The 19,193-nt window shown below is 41.9% G+C and overlaps 2 protein-coding genes across 3 annotated transcripts in view; one reads left to right on the top strand and one right to left on the bottom strand.

Annotated features, from left to right (window-relative positions):
- Positions 1 to 13,433, top strand: part of COL14A1 (collagen type XIV alpha 1 chain) — a 117,301-nt gene extending 103,868 nt beyond the window's left edge. Inside the window, exons 44-49 of one of the 2 annotated variants that reach the window (XM_061447802.1) lie at positions 100 to 135; positions 565 to 631; positions 1,128 to 1,316; positions 10,008 to 10,085; positions 11,038 to 11,193; positions 12,522 to 13,433. In XM_061447802.1, the coding sequence (XP_061303786.1) occupies positions 100 to 135; positions 565 to 631; positions 1,128 to 1,316; positions 10,008 to 10,085; positions 11,038 to 11,193; positions 12,522 to 12,847 (852 nt within the window). In that variant the 3' untranslated portion in view covers positions 12,848 to 13,433. Of the gene's footprint in view, positions 1 to 99; positions 136 to 564; positions 632 to 1,127; positions 1,317 to 10,007; positions 10,086 to 11,037; positions 11,194 to 11,961; positions 12,398 to 12,521 lie in introns of those variants that run through there. The other variant, XM_061447803.1, reaches the window with a different exon arrangement.
- Positions 13,434 to 17,654: 4,221 nt separating this feature from the next.
- MRPL13 (mitochondrial ribosomal protein L13) overlaps positions 17,655 to 19,193 on the bottom strand; it is a 36,501-nt gene continuing 34,962 nt past the window's right edge. Inside the window, exon 7 of the mRNA XM_061447796.1 lies at positions 17,655 to 17,950. Within this exon, the coding sequence (XP_061303780.1) occupies positions 17,926 to 17,950 (25 nt within the window). The 3' untranslated portion in view covers positions 17,655 to 17,925. The remainder of the gene's footprint in view (positions 17,951 to 19,193) is intronic.

Here is a 19,193-nt window from a genome sequence, read left to right as displayed (position 1 = left end):
TCTTTTTACTGTGATGCTGCAAGGGAGATAATGTTTGGATGTTAAAAATTTTGAGTGAGAACAAAATGAGAGTTCATTTTGTATTGAATTTTTCCATAGGGTCCTCCTGGAGCTAAGGGTGAAAGGGGTGAGCGGGTAAGTCTATGTTCCTGTTAGCCACCATTTTTTTTTCTTCCCGTCTAGCTTTCTCTCTCACAAAAATTTTTATCTCTCATTTTATCTTTCTCTGTTTACCAGCACAATAGTTTTCCCTATGCAATCAAGAAAACTTTTCTTCTTTTCCAGACGTTGTCTTATATATAGCTATATTAATGGTTTGAATGTGAGAAGTATGTGGCATTAAGCATATTCCCAAATCTATCACTGGGGTTATCTTCTCAGACCTCTGTTTGCTGGCTAAAACCAGTAATGGGAACCAGGGGAATCTCAAAACTTATTTGGCTTTTATTCTCATCTGTGAGGATATAATCTCTCAGGGATAGTAAATGCATTTCATTGCTCTAAGCATTTTCAAGACAGAAATGATGCAAATTGTGTTTTGACACTGCTGCTGTCATTATCCAGGGTGATCTCCAGTCCCAAGCAATGGTACGTGCTGTTGCTCGTCAAGTGTGTGAACAACTCATCCAGGGTAAGTACATAAATAGTTAATATACTTATATCTCTAGAATGGATCTTTTCCTGCCACAATTACAAATATGATGCTTTTCAAAGCATCCAAGGGGATCTGTTTGTTTTAGGCTAGACAGTCAAGATTTATATGCCAACTAGATTTATGTTCACCTGGATTTATGTCTAACTAGAGCTGATTAGCATCAGCCATCTAAAAAAAAACAACCTGAATTGTCTCCAAACTATTACAGTATACAGAAGTTTCTGCTGTAACACTTTTAAATATTTATAGACATGAACCCCCCCCCCCAAAGCAAGGAATTAAAATTCTACACAATAGTTCTTCCATTTTCTTTGTACTCCCTAAACCACTATTTTTCCACCAAGCACACAACTTCTTATTATCAAAGCATGACAGACCACAGCCTTGAGGACCTGCCAGTGCTCTGCTCAAACTCAAGCGAGCTGGATTCTTCACTGAAACTTGAAAATGATGATATTTCTTTTCCTGCCAGGTCATATGGCAAGATATAACTCGATTCTGAACCAGATTCCAAGCCAGTCTGTCTCAACACGAACCATCGCAGGACCTCCTGGTGAGCCAGGTTGGCCAGGGGCTCCAGGGCCACAGGGTGAGCAAGGATCACCAGGCATGCAAGGGTTTCCAGGAAGCCCTGGTCAACCAGGAAGACCAGGAGAAAGAGGTAGGCTTCTTACTTCACGTATACAGATACGTAACTCCTGTGTCTGATGCATTCCGATGGCTTCTGTCTCCTGTGTAAATGTGAGAGAAACAGTCTTCTCACTAGCTGGTTGGTGAGCTCAACACAGACCATAATGAAAGTTCTGGAGACGTGTCATGAAGGCAATGTAGGCTTTGCTGAACATGATTTGGCAGGATCAGATAGAGGTTTAATACCTAAACTGCTGAGTACTGGTGGCACCTAATTGGGCACATCCTATCACATCATGCTTTCATCTTAGTAGAACTCTGAAGTGAGATGAATCTCTACATGTATATGCAAAGGAGCTTATAAAAGACAAGTGGACAAGAAAGCTGCAAACTGATAGGTCCATGTTGGGGAAAGACCGAGCTTTTCTGCTAAACTTGAAATGTTTCAGTCTGAATAATTCTAAATTAGGATTATCTGACAAGAGCAATGTTGATAAGAAAAGGTGAAAATTCATAGTTTATCAGGGGTTGAGAGGATTAAGGAGAGGAATTGGTGAGATCAGAGAGAAGTAATACAATCAAATGTTGATTTACAGTTATTCTTATGTGTAGGCTTGATCCCTATTTCCTTCCCTCCACAGGCATTGTCTAATAAAGTAACAAACTCCATGTTTTAATGTACTCCTCTGTGCAACCCTGGCAATCTCTGGTGCACCAGAGTAGCACTAATCTCACAGAGGTAGTACTGAGTTGATCTGTAATTGTGAAAGTGCTTTTAAGACCATCACACAAGGAAGTGACCAAAAAACCCAAAGACAAGTGTGATATTCAAAAGCAATGAATTGCTGCTGCTGTTAAGAAGTCTGCTAAGTAGGGTTTTAAAAATGAATTGCTATGAAGGCTGTTCAGTTCAGGAGCTTAACAGGTCTAGTTCACAGCAGCCATGATGACCAGAGTTAAAGAATGTCTTTGACTGAACCTATGAGTGTGTGGTTCCTTTCTTCCTCTCAAGACTGTAATTCTAATTACCATCTTGAAACAAGAGGCAAGGGTTAGGGTACTGACCTTTCAGTCATGCTACTGCCTGCTCCAGCTGAGCAAGGACCAGACATCGTCAAGAAAGTAGGAGAAATGAGAGAGTGTGAGACCAGTAGAGAAAAAAGGCCAGGTTCAATGGGGCTTTAAACAACCTGGTCTACTGGAAGGTGTCCCTGCCCATGGGAGGGTGGTTGGAACTGGGTGAGCTTTAGGGTCCCTTCCAACCCAAACCATTCTGTGATACCATGAAAATTGGAAGAGGCAGCAAATGAGGAGCTAAATTTAAGGGGTGATCTGGAGAGACTGAATGCAGATTTCAGGGTAGTTGTTTCCATACTAATACTAGTGTATTTTAAATGGCTTCCCAGGCAGGGACTGTCACAGAATGTTTTGCTAGGGCTGCAGGAACAAAGGAACCAAAGTGCCAGGCTATCAAAGGGGAAATCTGTCCAGCATTTAGCATCTATTTTCCATTACATTTGTTGTGCTGAGGCCCAGACACACGTTGTACTACTATGAAATTACAGTGTGATTAGATGTAGTCATTTAAATAAAACATGATGTGGGTTAACCCACTGCTAATAATTTTGATATTTAGGAAGCAGCACTGGCAATAGATTGGGTACAGAAAGAGTAAAAACACGTTAAAAAAGAATATTACTCTTTTCCTCTCTACATAGATAACTGATGTTAGAAGGGACTGGTTTTGGCAGGTAGTGCTTGTGGGGAGTTTATATTAAGTAGAGAGCAAGCTCCTGCTGAGCATCCTTCAAGAACTATAATCAGTCAGCCGGAGCTCTCTGCTGAGTTTTGTAAAATGTGATTCCAAATGTTGGGAGTCTTTACAGTATTTACAGCTTAAAGTGAGACTCTTTTAGGAATAAAGAATCCACATGTAAACTTACAGACAAAATAATTGCCTAGTTTATTTGGGTGAAAATGAATTTTAGGACATTCATGTAACTGGAGCCTTGCACAGAATCTAGAAAGAAGACGAAGGAGCTCATTCAGAAACTAGGTAAAAATATAGGGTAATTTATTTGTCCTTGAGGATTTAATTTCTTCAGAAGCAACTGAAATTTTAGACCGATGTGTGCTTGATGCAGTAACGGTTTATCGAGCAGGAAGATACCTTTTGAGTTGTACAGACCCTTGGGGTATTTCAGAATCCATTTCTAAGGAATTGCTCTAAGCTAACCCCAAAATGTAGCAGTGAAAAGTGAAAATTATTTTTATCACCTTCATGCTTATGGAGAATGATTGAAAGTTTCTTGTGCATTGTGAATCACTTGGTTCCTAACTACATATCATACAGTGAAGTAAATCACTTGGTTCCTAGCTACATATCAAACAGTGAAGTAGCAGACTAAAATTGCTCTGCTTCTGGATGGAAGAGGTTTTAATTTCCAGTGACTTGGACAGAGGAGGATAAATAGACTCAGACCCCATTCCTTGCTGTGTTCTGAAGCATTGTTTGTATTTAACTTGTTCAGCAAGTCACAATATATAGTCCTGTCCTGAGAGAGTGCATATAGCATGCTAAAAAGTAATAGATATTAGAAGGGGAAAAAAGACCTGTTTATCTATTAGCATTGCTTTTTTCTCCTCACAGTTCCATCTATTGGGATTACTGCAAGAACTTGTTACTGGCTCTAAGCTGAGTGGCAGGGTGCTGGTAGAGTGGGAAGAGAAAAGGTGAGGGGAGGTTAGATGTTTCATCCTGCACGCCTCTCCTGCCCACCAGCCATTCAATCCCAGCCTGCAAGAACAGGGAAATCCTGAAAGCAGTGCGTGGAACTGGTCAGAAATCACACACCACGAGAGCTTTCCTGGAGAACAGCAGCAGTGAGAGATCTTGACATCAGTGAACTTCTCTGCTAACTCGCCTGGCCAATAGCTTCTTTTCCTTTGTTTACCTTGTCACTCTGCCAGGCGTTAATCAGATGCTTTGAAAAGAGGCTTCGATTGAGAGAGTGTTTTGGAGTTTCATTAGAAACCTCCACTTGAACTCCTAGGTCCAGAGTGCCCCGTTCCTGGATGTGTTCTCCCACGAGTAACACACTGGGCTGGTCCTTCCACAGAAGACCACCTCGGTGGGAAAGGATAAGTCATTCTCTTGACAGATTCAGTTCTCGGTGTCTGCTGCCAGCCAAGATCTACTTTTATCCAGTGTAGACATAAGTGAATGGATTAGAATCACACCAAGACATTTGTTATTTAGTTTTGCCAGTTAATTATTTCTTTAGCTGTACACTGTGAGATCTTATCTGTTGCATTTTTCTAATGATGTGGAAAGGAACATCCCTGGCAACCTCAGTGTTTGTTAGCAACAATAACATTTTCTTGGTGCCACAACTGGCCATTTGAACTGGATTAGTGATTTAAAGATTAAGGAGGCCTACAGTACGTAATACCAGATAAATTAATAGAATTTTGTTCTATTCCATATTTACATAAATACAGGATGTTGGGAAAAAACCCAAACCCAAACGCTGATTGTTCATAGCACTCATCTCTATTTTAGTTGTAACTAGTTCACAGCAGTGTTTTCTGGTTTTATTTCAGCTAGTTTGAACATCTTTTGATTTTATTTTTATGAACTGAGACTCAAATAACTCATGTCTGGCTTCTGAGTGCTCAGGAAGTAGCTGGGATTCTGCAAAATAATATTAAAAAGGAAAGATTCAGTGTGGGTTTTTCATCTCATCCCCTCCCCTCTCAGTTATTTTTGTAATATCTGGGTAGTTTCCTCAATTTGAGGAAAAATGTGAAAACTGTAGTAAAAATTATACTGTGGAACTGCTGCCTTTCAGATGCTGTGAAAGTGTAGTTATTCTACTACTATCGGGTGTACTTCAGCTCTTATGAAGTCATGCACAAACCCTGTGGCTGCTCACTAGATCCCACTATGATTAAAATACAGTAAATACCTAAGCTGTCCCTGGGAAAGTCACTATTCTCAAGTACAGCTTTATCCATATTCTCTTCCTGGCTTCCTATGAAAGCGTTCATTAAACATGTGTTATCAAAAGCCACATGTTTACAGCTCTAATGGCAAAATTCCAGTGGAATTATATGGAACTTTTGCCAGTTGAGTCAATTACATATCTTTATTTCCAATTTTAACTTCATCTGAATAATAAAAGACAAAATCATCCTGTGCTATTATACAATATGGTTACAACTGAATATTTTGGAAGGAGATTTTTTGTGGCAGTTTAATTTTTCTTAATCGTGGTATTTAATTGCAAATATTTAATTGCAGTTCTCCTCACAGGACAATATTCTCTTAAAGACATAAATAAATAAGCAATACCTCAGCTTTCCTTTCATGCAGACATTAGATTTGCTATAGAATGTGTTCATGATCTTGGGCTTAGCTTTCATAACTGGTGCTATCAGAGGTGCCTTTAGCGGAGCGTTGGAAGTAATTGATTTCAGGTGCTTGTGATCTCCATGGGACTGACCCCAAGCCATTGCTTATTTTGGATGGGGACAAGACATAAAAAAGTGGTTAGTGTGAAGGGGAGAGACAGTTTGATGGTATTGCTGAAATATGTCCAGAGCACAAATACAAAAGTTACTAGAATTGGAAGCCACTAACTCAAATGACAGATTTTGATACATACTTTTACCCCTGACAGTGATAAACCATTGCAGTAACTTAGACGCAGAATGATGTCTTGTCTAGTGGACTTTCTTAAGCTAAGCTCCCATGAAATGCAAAGATGACCTTGTATAAAGTGAAAATTGGTGAATTTTGAATCTTCCATCATTTATAGGAGGGAGCCATTAACTATGACCAAGAGGTCTGTGAATCTGTTAACTTACTTCCATTAAAGAGCTTTGGTGGAAAGTCCATTAGGGAAGCTCATGGATTGCTCGATTTTAACTCATGTGAGATTCTTGCTGCAGTGTTTATGTTCTCTTTCACTTGGGTAAACTTTACTGGAAATTAGACTAAAAGAAACCTGAAACAGACTTGTATCTTGGCCTTCAGCATGTTTGCTTTAGGAACTTGATATCCATGTGATTTCAAAGGTTTGCTCTGTGCAAGAGCTTCATAACTTGTTCCAGAACGAACGTTTTATTCTAAGCCTGAGTGGATTTGTTCCATATTTATAATTCCTTACTGCAGTTTATTCTGTGAACATCACGTATGGGTGTGTGTTCTTGCACATGTAAAGAATAATAATTGAGTGCATGGAAGGCTGTGATTTGAAAACATTGTGGCCATTGTCTTTGAAGTCACCATGTCATGTTATCGGACAGTAGGATGACGAATGGTCCTTGTACTAAACATCTGTGTAGATTCCAGATTGTTATCATGGGCCAGTCTTCTTCTGATCAAAGCAATCCACACATACAGACTTCGACTTTGCCATTTGGCAAGGACTTCCTTTCAGGTCATGTATGGTAAAAGACAATTTAGACATGTTTACCTTGTTAAAAGGCCTCCAGCAGTAGTAGTGAATTGCCACAGAGGAGTCTTTCCATATGTTTGAAGCAAGCCATGGATAAGCGAATATTAGGTATCTGGAAACTGCATTTGTAATGCAGGACAAGAGGTTTGCCTGATAAACTTGTCTTTAAAATGAGTGGAATTCAGTTGCTGATCACAGATGCTGTAGTTTTTTTGGTAGGCTCCCCCAGGAATATAACTGTAGGTTAGAACATATATATGCCACTGGGGGACTGCTCCTACATACACTACACAATGCAATCATTCATCAAGGGTTCTGGATAGCCCTTCTGACTGAAACTGCAGTCTCTGCTAACCAAATGCTAACAAAATTTCAAGCAGGAGGTTCATCCTGGACTTGGATGGCAGTCTTTGAGAGCAGAAATCCCATGCACAGCATTGCTATGAGTCCCAGAACAAAAGATGTTAGCAAATTTCAAGATACTTAAGTCATTTAAATACTAAAGACCCATTGACCTTCAGTGAGATTTAGGATATAGGGCTACCAAAGGCCATGGGTTTAAAATTCCTGAAACTTACCTTTTGGACACTTTATAATCTGAAAGTCTGAAACAGTCTGTATAAGATCAAGCAGAGGAGGCCTTCTATAGACATATGGGAGCAGCCTCACGTTCACAAGCCCTCGTCCTCATGGGGACACCAATATCTATTGGAGGGACAACACATCAGGGCATAACCTGGAGTGCATTTATGGTAACTTACTTCTCCAAGTGATAGAAGGAGACAATGAAGAAAGGTGCTGTGCTGGACCTTGAACCTTACCTTACAGCTCCTCACCAGCAAGGAGGAGCTGTTGGAGAATGTGAAGCTCAAGGGCAGCCATGGCTGCAGGGACATGAAGGGGTGGAGTTCAAGATCCTTAGGGCAGTTAGGAGGATGCAAAGCAAGCTTGCTACCCTGGACTTCAGGAGAGCAGACTTTGATGTCTTCAGGTATGTGCTTGGATGAGAATGTTGGGATAAAGCCCTGGAGGAAAGAGGGGCTCAAGAAAGTTGGATGAATGAAGAAATGCCTGCTGTAGGAGAAGATCAGATTCGAGATCATCTAAGGAGCCCGAAGGTGCACAAGTCCATGGCACCTGACAAAGACACATCTGTGAAACCTGAGGGAAATGGCAGATCTAGTTGCCAAGCCATTATCCGTCATACTTGAGAAGTTGTGGCACTCCAGTGAAGTTCCTGCTGTCTGGAAAAGGGAAAACATAACTCAATTTTTTAAAAAGGAAAAAAGGAAGGCCCTGGGATCTATAGGGCAGTTAGTCACATCTCAGTGCCCAGCAGCACAATGGAGCAGTTCCTCCTGGAAACTCTGCTAAGGCTCATGTAAAATAAAGAGGTGATTGGTGGCAGCCAAGATGGCTTCACTAGGCAAATCGTGTCTGAGAAATTTGGTGGTCTTCCTTGATGGGGTTGCAGCGTTTGTGAATAAGGGAAGAACAACTGATGTCTGCCTGGACTTAGGCAAAGTGTTTGACACTGTCCCGCACAGCATCCTTGTGTCTAAACTGGGGAGACATGGATTTGATGGATGGACTAACTGGTGGATAAGGATTAGTTGGATGGTTGCACTCAAAAAGCTGCAGTCAACGGCTTGATGGCCACGTGGAAATCAGTGACGAGTATATTTCCTCAGGAGTGGGTATTATTTAGCATGTCTGTCAGTGACATAGCCAGTGGGATTGATGCACCCTCAGCAAGTCTGCTGATAGCACCAGGCTGTGTGGTGCGGTCTACACACTGGAGGGAAGGGATGTCATCCAGACGGACCTTGTCAGGCTAAGGAGGAGAGCCAGTGTGAACCTCCTGAAGTTCAACAAGGCCAAGTCCTGCACCTGGGTCAGAGCAATCACAAGCACAAATACAGGCTGGGCAGAGAACTGATTCAGAGCATCTCTGAGGAGATGACTTGGGGTGTCCCCATGGCAGGGGAATGTGGGGGGATTGAAAGCAGATGGTCTTTAAGGTCCCTTCCAACACAAATTATTCTATGATTCTATGGAAAAACCTCAGGAAGTTAAAAGAAAATATGGCTCCTTGCAAAACTAAGGTGCCCTCTAGATGTTTTTCCCTAAGAGGTAACAGTTACCTGAGCAGAAGGGAAGGAAGGGAGCCAGTCAGTTTAAATTGCAGATAGTACCCCATCAAGGGCAACAACTGTTTTCTTTCTACTTTGCTTTCATGAAGGTGCTCTATACTAGCATTGACTCTGAACGTGTGGAAGTTGTGAAGCAGTGAAAGCAATTACCAGTGCTGGCAAGTCTGGAAAATGGGGGGGATGTCCCACAAACCAGCCTGGATTTGGTGTCTTTGAACCATCCAAATCAAACATAGACTTTATGAGAGTTTCCAAGTCACCGGTGGAAACTCAGGGTCTGGAATTCATGGTTTTGACACCTACTTTAGTTTGACACCACTTATTGTGATCGCTGTGTATAGAAGGAGTTTTTAGAGGATGCCATAGTAGTGGCGCAGAAAGAGGTGGAAAACTGAAAGAAAGTTGTACCTTCTCTGGGTTACAAGATCCGTGGTTTCCATGGATCAGACCCAATGATAGAAATGTAGGGCCATGAGCAAGCACAGGAACACAGCTCAATGGCTGTGCATGCTGGAACATCAGAGTTTCATGAGTGGGAAACTTAGATTGGGCTTCAGGGGGACAGATTTTGACTGCTGAAACTCCTGTCTTGCATTTAGCAGGACTGCAGTAACCTGTGCTAAATCTCTCCATTTATGTGTAGAACCATCTTATGCGGAACCACTGTTCGGTGGGTGAATGTTTGAAGGAAAATTGGCTGTAGCATTAAAAATCTGACTTTTCAGAGCCATGCAGGAATTTATAGACAGCTTTGTGAGGCTCTGAGGATTCTTCTGACATACAATAGTTGTACCTTGGTATAGTCCCGAGGCAGCTTTCCAGCAGGAAGTGCAGCCTGGAAACTGGCCGATGCCTCTGCATGCCACCCCAATGAAACCACCATGGCAGCAGGAATGTTTAAGACCCCAGGAATGCCGTGTTTCCTTTGAGAGGCTGTCAGGGAACGGAGGGAGAAAGAACCAGATAATGCTTTATTTTTACCTCCTTCCTTCTCTGCCACCTGTTTTTAGATGAAAAATAACATAAGGAACTATAATGTTGGTTAAATAATAAACACTGCACACAGTTTTGATCAAAATGTGACTCTGATGAGTACTATTTCTTTAGGTTTACCAGGTGAGAAAGGAGAAAAAGGCAATCCAGGTGTTGGAACACAAGGACCCCGAGGCCCACCAGGATCTACAGGTAAAGTTGTTACGTTAGAAGCACCCAGATTAGACCCCTGTGACCCATGTGCAAAGTAGCCGAGACCAGCATGGCTCTGTCCTCTGCTTCTGAGGCTTAAGATGCAGAAGAGACAGGAGTTCAGCCCCCTTAATTTATGACACTTAATGTCACAATGTTCTTACTATGTAATATGATGTGAAGTACCACATGATGGTGTCATCAGTCACACAAGTATTTTCCCTGTGATAAAGTGCTTCTCCAGAAACTTCTTCTTTTAATGTTTAAAATACTATTTTTCATAAATGAGGAAAAAAATTAATCTGGATTAACTGCATTTGTTTTCTATTGACTCCAAGTCATATCTAACTGTGACTTGACAGAGTAATGTAGATTAATTAAGCACATCAATCACATGGATTTATATTTAGCTCCTGAAAAAACAGAGGGTGATATCCAGGTCCTGTTGAAACAGTTGTAGAATTGCATTGACTTCACAAGGATATTGTGGCCATTAGAGCACCAGTATCAAGGCACAGCATTATCCAGAAGCTGTATGGAAAGTAAGTTGGGGAATCAAGAGCTGCGCAGGCATCCAGGGCTGTCCTCCCGCCATGGAACTGCCTTTCCGAACATCTGATTCTTGGTGAAACATTTCTCTAGGATAAGTTCCTGGCTAAAAGCTGTCTCTGGCAAGGAGGACGAAGCAGAGGCCAGAGAAGGAGGCTCAGCAGGATCAGGTCTCCTCTCTGGCTGCTGCTTTATCTTTCTTGCCAGAGGAAGGCTGCAGCCTTTCCCTCAGCTTGCCCCGCAGGAGTCAGAGCCAGGATGCCTAGCTCCTCCGCTCAAGCTATCTCCTGGCAGTGTCTGTAGCACGCTCAGTGCCATTGTTTCCAAGCCTGGCAAGGTGGCCTCAACACCCTGCTTTTATGAAAGACTCTACTCAGATGTTTCACCTCCCCCTTCTACACAGGACCTCCAGGAGAAAGTCGTACTGGCAGCCCAGGACCACCAGGTTCTCCAGGCCCACGAGGTCCTGCTGGGCACACAGGACCCCCAGGCTCACAGGGTCCTTCTGGCCCGCCGGGCTATTGCGATCCATCCTCCTGCGCTGGTTATGGCATGGGAGGTGAGTAGCCAGGAGTCGGGCGGCTGCTGTTTGCAGAGGTGGGGTTGACATCTTCTAACAGCCAAAGTAAGATGGAGGCTACTGGTGAACCTCGTGCTAAAACAGGGGAACTCCCTAAAAACTCCATGTCCATTGCTCCCGTTCTGTGGGACACAAAGAGAAGGTGACCCCAGCACAGTGACCAGAGGAATTCCACCATCCAGTCCCAGCCTGTAAAACTGATCTCGCATAGTGGGTTTTCATCCCGTACGTGTCTGTGTAGTTGTATGAGCCTTTCCCATCTCCACGGTCTGTGTTGAACCCCCAGCTCCTAATACTCGTGACAGCAGAAGCTCTACATTTGTTTCGATTCAAACATGTTGCTCAACTTCCCCGTCCGTGTGCCTCTGAATGGCATGAAAGCATGACCCTTACTAAACCCCTGGTAGTGTAACCTGACACAGGGATGCACGTGTCCTTTATTAACCAGTGAAGCAATCGGGAGAAAACGATCCTTTCTACATCTTCTCTGTATCCTACTTTCCCATCTTATAGCACGGAGAGACTGTGGGAGGAAGTTAACACAATTACCAAAAATCATGTCGCCCAACCAAAAATCAAACTCTGTTAGTAAAGCGCTAGTTACTACAAATGTTACGCATAAGGCATATTTGTTTGATGTTTATGGTTTAATCTGCCCGTGATTTGTATGTTTTACTTACCTGAATGTTTTTGTTGTCGTCTCTTCCTGTCCTTTTCTCCTCCCTGTTGTTCCTTTCCTGTTTTAAGGCCCCATCCCTTACAATGGCTACCAGTCCAGAAGGTGAAAGGCTCATTCTGGTTCAGGTCTCATTTGGCTGAAGGTCAGAGATGGATGCTGAACTGCTCTGTGCTTTCCATCAACGATATTGACTACCACTAATGAACTCACTAGCTGCTGTACATGCACTTCGCTTCCTTGCACTGCAAAAAATTATTGCCTGACCCATTTTTGCCTGTTAATCATATATTTTAGACCATAATTGGAATAAGCTAAATCAGGCAGATTGTACAGTGTTTAGTTAGCACAGCACTACAACTGGACATTTGACAAATTCTGGTGGTGGTTTCCAACTAACTTGGCTGTCTGTTGGTGGGTTTCCAATTGCTCCAGCTTATTAATTTTGTTAAATGTTTTCACTGTTCCTTCATGTGAATAAAGGATGTGTATTTAAAAGATTCTATATATATACTCACATACACTATATATAGGTATATATAAAATGTCAATTTCCTAATGAGTGCTTTAATTTTCTACTCCCCTTCTCCTGTGTTAACCATATGAATACTCTTGGTGGTGGTGGGTTAAGGTGGATACGGTGAGCCAACTGATCAAGACATCCCAGTAGTGCAATTGCCACATAACTCCTACCAAATCTATGACCCTGAGGACCTTTATGATGGTGAGCAGCAGCCGTACGTAGTTCACGGGTCCTACCCCTTACCATCCCCATACTCCCAGTCCTCCTATCCATCACCGCATCTTGCTCAACCAGAGTTTACTCCTGTTCGGGAAGAGATGGAAGCCGTTGAACTGAGATCCCCAGGAATTAGTCGCTTCACAAGGAAGATAGCCAAAAGGAGCGTCAAGACTCCAGTACGCAAAAGGGTGAATGGAAATACACCCTCTCAATGAAGTAGTTAAACAAGGGAAACATTTTCTGTGCATCCGGCCTTCTGTTCAGGTGCCTCCCCTGCCGCACAAGGTGTTTACAGCCTTTTTTAATAAAGAAAGGAGGAAAGAATTGTACATGACCAGTTGACACAAGTAATGGTAATTATCTTGCATGCCAGAAACTTAGTATGTTAGTGGGTTGGTGCTAGATGATGATGAAAGGTCACTTGTTGACCCTGCTCTGGAGTACTATTTCATACACTACTCAAACTGTATCTAAAAACACAAGTTGGTTTACATAGACCCATTCAGAATAGTTATTTGTTATCCACGTTTTTCCAGTTGATTATGTTCTGTTAGCTGTGGATGTATTGCTTTACTAGCAGAGTAACCTGACTACATTCACTGGCAAACAACGCATTATCAGGTTTCTTTGAACCCAGCTTATTACCCTTCCGCAAAGAAGTGTTATGCTAATGGACTTTTTTTTAACCCACATTATATAAATACACCAGAACGTTCCGTGGGAGCACACTGATAATTTATTGTGAACCTCTTTCCTTTCTCTTTTGTATGCAAATAAAAGTGGCAAGCTTTTATACATTAAGGCTGTGTTTGCTTGATTTTTAACTTGGAACAACTGTATAGATCTTCAGGGAGCAGAATGCAAAGAAAACATATTCTATTTTTTCAACACTTTTGAACAACAGTTTTTGTTTTAAAGAATAGAGGCACTTAGTATAAGCAGTATTTAGCCCCATTTTCAGAATTATATATAAACAAGTGTAAAGAGTAACTGTGAGGTGGTCGTACTGTCTATGCCCATGGTATTTTGCATACTGACATGCCAAAGACAAAAGACCAGCAGGTAGAGTTGCAAAGGCAACATGGACCAGCTAATGAGAGGAAGGAAAAACCCCAACCCAACCACTCAAGGAGCACAAAGCAATTCGTCATGTTAAAACAAACAAGGTAAATTATGAAGTGACTCAACGAACAGCTCTAAACAGCATTGTAGAGACTGAGCATCAAAGCAGGATTTAAAGCTGAAGCTCAAAACTGTTCATTTAAGTCGAAAGCATAGGTTTGGAACACCTTTAATCCAGCCCTCTAAGGTCATGGAGAGGCCTGTGGATCCAAGGGCTGTTTCTGGCTCAGCCCTGACTGGGCAGGCTCAGTTTCTGCTCAGCATGGAAAGACCTGTCGGCTCTTGCTTCTGGCTGCTGTCAGCAGTGCTCCCATCTCACCAGGAAGATGACAAACGAGTGCCTTTAACTGGCTCATCTCAGATTCTGTGGCCTAGAACTCAACCTCGGTGGTAACACAAACCACTTGCATGCATACTCAACATGCACAGCTTTGCCCATCCCAGGGCAACGTCTGGCAAGGTGTCTGTACACCTCGCTGTGCTATGTTTCTGTTCTTCCGCTACTTCTCTCACCCCCAACTACCACCACTTTCTTTGAGAAAGGTGAGAAAAGTTGATGAAACACGAGTTGAATGTCATTTCCTTACCTGGACTTGCATTTAAAGCAGAAGTTGGTAGAAGAGTACAACATAACTAATGGACTTTACACAGCTAACCCTCAGTTTACAGGATACTCAAGCATCACATGAGCACAGCTGTGTGCACATGCGTAGGTACCATAGCCTGGCACACGGAGCTGACATTCAGAGAGGTCTTACTGAAATGAAACACAGGTTATGGCTGCATCACATGATTAGTTTCTCTCCTTGCACTTGGCTGTGAAAACGTAACATACCCCAAGTGCAACCTCTCTCTGCCCCCTCCCTGGCCGGCATGCTCCACACCATGTTGTACCAACACCTTATGGAGTCCCAGCTGAGACACCCCAAAACATAGCTCCTCTGGAAGTGACTCTGAGAAGGTGACTGATGAAAAATCAGCATTGAAGCAATTCTGCCTGAGTCATCTCAGAAGGATTTTAGGCCTCAAGTTACAGTTCATTATAGACTTGTACCCAAGACAGGTTGACAAGCAACACTATACGCAAAGCTCAGGTTCCTTTGGGACCAGGAAGGGTGGTAGGGCAGAACCACAGATACATGGAAGACAGCACAGCACAGATAGATACAGTCAAACTCATGAAAATAAGGCAATCAATCAGAGTTATTTGCCCTGTTTTTGAAATGGACATTAACAGCCTGACCAAAGCCCTGAGTGCATCCGTGCTGCACAGTTGGTGTCACCCACCCTTTGGCCCTCCCATGGTGCTTGCCCGGGCTGGGGGAGCAACGTGAAGTAGCTGCACCCTTGGGCACATGGGGAGTCTGGGTACCCTGGCCTGCAGGGTCCTTGGCTATGGGACACGTGCACCATCAGCTCTCAGTGCAACCAGATTCTGATCCCCCCACCATATGGGATGTACATGCAGTGAATTAAACAAAGGAAGAGATCACTTGGGGGTAATAAAGTAGGCACAGTTGTTAAAATTCTATAACTTAATTTACAGACTAAAGCCCAAACTTTTACTGCATCAGCTAATTTGTTTTAACTTCATAATGACATTTACTGGCACCCAGCTAACCAAAATGCTCCATGCATCATTTGTCCTATGTTTACTTCCTGGGTAAACCTTGGCAATAAAAAGTTACTGGTGGGCACCACCAAGTTATAAAAATATTAGTCAGGATTTGTATGTGTGCCAAAAAGACGCATATGGTCAACATTTTCTCCAAAAGTCAGGCTCTGAATAAGCAGGCACGGCTTCTGTTTTTCCAGACAGCCTAAGAAACTGAAGTTGCTGACTGTGAAGTATTTAGCACAGGATGAACAGCTGATACCACCCAGATCTTCCCAGTAAGTGTATGTACTGTGTCTTTATACAAAAAAGAGCATTTATTTTAACCTCTTGCTTTTAAAAATACTTTTACTAGTTCACCAAATGTGGTTACAGACTTGGAAATGAAATCTGCGCGTTCACTGGACAGGAACATTTCCTGGGATAAGCCCATCTGAATGCCAAAGAAATGCCTGATAACAACCCATTAGTTCATATGATGAAATACGATTATAAATAGACCAATGTTTTCCTTCCTATATAACGCTTGTATAAAACAGATACAGAAAACACTTGAGGGTTTTCTGGGCACAAAATAATGAACTTCAGGGAAATAATCTGCAGAAGCAAAATAATTTTAAACTTATTTTTGCATCATTCAACACTTACTCCAGTTTCCTCGTTTGGTTTTCATAATAAATATGCTGCTGCTCAAGTAAGGAAGGCGTGTTCCTGTAACTTGAATCAAAATCAGATTTGGGCTTAAAGAGGGGAAAAGAAGGAAGAATATCTCCTTATGATCTGCCTTTACTGTCTGTTATTTCAGTGAGGTCTTTTAACAAACTCTGTGCTGGACTGTCAGAATCTACTGGGGAGGAACAGCCACTTAAGAAAATTCCCTGTACAGCCCCAAATGGGTCGTTTAATTGGTAAACAGCACTGTAAATCCAAAGTGTGCCATCTGTAAAAGCTATGATGGGGTGTGGGTCCACTCACCTGCTTTCTATGGCAGACAATGTTACAGGTAGCGACTCTCCTGCTGACAACCATGTAATGTCTCCATATCAAGAATGAAACAGTAGTAGGATTATATTTCATACCATTCAGCAGCTATAAAGTAAAAAAAAAAAAACCTTGCTTCTGTCATACAGCATACTATTAACAAGAGTCTGAAAAGCTGTGAGATTATTAAAAAAAAGTAGCTCTTGTTCCATTCATTACTTGCCTACATTCATAGGGCAGTTCCTGGAGTGTATCTTCCCTACTAACACAGTCTGCTGTTTGGATGCAGTCTAACAGGCAGTGTCTCCATTGAACGTCATGCTGTCCTTGCTGCTCTGCACTGTTCCAGTTCTGCTGGAACTGAAATGTCTCTTCCAGCAACCAAGAAACTCCAACACTGTAAAATTCTGCAGTCTTCCTCCCTGCAGCAAACAGTCCCTCCGTAGGCATAAACTGACTTCCTCTTGCTTTACTTTCAGCATTCCAAGTACACTATATGGTACTTATCAAAAGATAGCCAAAGCCTGAGGATGAAAAATTGCAGTTGGTGGCCAGTACAAGAAGCACAGGCTGAACTACAGGTAAAGCGTGTTGTGCAGAAAACCTATTTCTAGAAGGCTGCTGAAGTCTGCAAGATAAACTTCTGTAGGACATAAAAATGGCCATCCTATACGTCACTGCCTCCTTATTCCTCCAAGATGTATCTTCTAGTAATAGTTTTCTTCCCTCTAGCACGACTACAGTATGAACACACGTGTATTTGGTACTTGCCCTGCTTTGTCTGAAGAGCTGTTTTTCTAATGCCAATTGGCTCTGGAATAAATCTGATTTTGCTCACTACCACCACAGTAAATTCCATGGGTACATTCACCTAAAAAGATAAGGACACTGCAGGCCTGCATAGACATGCATGTAGCAACACCTCACCATGAATTTATCTGATGCATACACTCTGCATTCTAGAAGAGGCTTCCAGAGAACCACATAATCTATTACAGAAGCAATAAACGGCTCAAGCCACTGGGGTTTTTTACATCCCACAAAGAGAGAATGAGTTCTACGTGAATAATTCCCTTTTTCTGAACTGAGACTGGTATTCTGCTGTTCATCAAGCTGTATAAGGATGGAGTGATCACCTCTTTTACTAGAAGAGCAAATCAGATCATTTACTGACAGTATGCCGTTTATGGGAGCTCTGCAACCACAACTGCTCTTACTGCATGGAATTCAAGCTTTGCAATCTTTAGTGTGAGATACTTAACTTCAGTAAACAGTTTACTGTTCCCATGAGGTGCAATATTCATAAAAAACGTATCAATTCTTTCATAATACTATTAAATCCATTGTAATTAACAAATTCCCAATTACACACCAGAGTACAGCTGGCATTAACAACATCTATTCTTAACTGTTTCAAATACAGTAATTTTTATAATCTTTCCAAATAAAGTTTGCTAACACCCATCAGAAACATTCTGTACAGAAGGATTTACAGAGATGCACAGATGCTTCCATGGTAGAAGAACTGGTTTTCAAGGAGAAGAGACATTTCTGATGGTGCTTCTTCCACTGTTGTTACTTCCATCGAAAATCTTCAGGTCTGGAAAGAAAAAACAACAACAAAAAAAAAGCTTTAAGAAATGTATTGGAACTGCAGGGACTTTGGTTTAAGGATGCAAGAACAGCCACATGTATTTTTATTTCCTTATCCTGGTACTTGAAGTTTTGTGCTAAAGAAGAATAACAGTATTTTTTGGATTACACAAAAAAGACAGAACAAATCAGTTTGCTCAGACCTCTAGGAATTTACAGACATCAGGGCTAGTTGGTCAAGGTGTTTCTTACGAGCCACTCCTACTTTCCTAAACAAACCAAAAAGCATCCTTAACTGAACAGAGTCTCACAAGGATTTTAAACACCAGTATTAATTTCTCTCTGCTTTTAATAAATGACTAACCTGTGCATAAAATGGCAAGTTTTAAGTTAAAAGCACAGTACACCACAACACTGCTGGAATAATTAAAACCAATGATTTCAACAAAAACCTACTTTGCATCTTAAAGTTTCTGCAATCCTTTCTGCTTGGATGGCAAATGTGAAAAACATGCAGACAACTGGCTGCTCTTTGTAATCCTTCACAGTCCCCTCTTCAATCACATCACTTACTCTGCCTGACAAACATCTACTAGTGCAGAAGCCACGTTCTCCCTGAAACCATGAGGTTCAGGCTAGGTAAGAGTTTTAGAAGAATGCTAAGTTTGAAGGCTAGATGCAAGTCTACATCCCTAACAGGTCCTGGAGAGAAGTTAGGGCTCTGCCCAGTTGCTTAAAAAAACCCAAATAGTGCAGGGTGATGACTTCTGACGTGCTTAGGATACAATCTGAATGTGCTCAGCATGAACAGGCTGCTCCTCACAGCATGCTGCACCCCTGACTCACGCTGCCTGCGACAACACAACCTGTTATCAGTACAGCAGACCTTCGTTCCTGACTCTTCTGACTGCTTCTCTTATACACAAACCAAAACAGGTCATGTGAACTGCCTCTCACTATTGAACTGAACAAGAGATGTAGTAACAAAGGTTCTGGAAACATGTGATGGGACACAGGGTCAGCAGATTTACTGTGAAGTTGAATGAAAACAGCCTGGAATACAGGAAAAGCTGCAATTCACAACAGCTAATAGCAAACCAAGCTAAATTTACAATGGTGGTAAATTTTATCATTAATTTTGTTCATAAATGCAAATTAAAAGCAGACAATGAAGTCATTCATGCAATTCTTGTACAAGCCTGTAGGTTCTCACGTGAAAGCAATTCAGTCTGTGCTATTTCAAGTGTACT

This window comes from Pezoporus flaviventris, unplaced genomic scaffold (assembly GCF_033815535.1).
Source record: "Pezoporus flaviventris isolate CSIRO_AGI_PZ_B2104156 unplaced genomic scaffold, CSIRO_AGI_Pfla_v1 ptg000007l, whole genome shotgun sequence".
NCBI classification, from domain to species: domain Eukaryota; kingdom Metazoa; phylum Chordata; class Aves; order Psittaciformes; family Psittacidae; genus Pezoporus; species Pezoporus flaviventris.
Note: the sequence above shows the minus strand (reverse complement) of the source record. Positions and strands in the feature narration are given on the sequence as shown.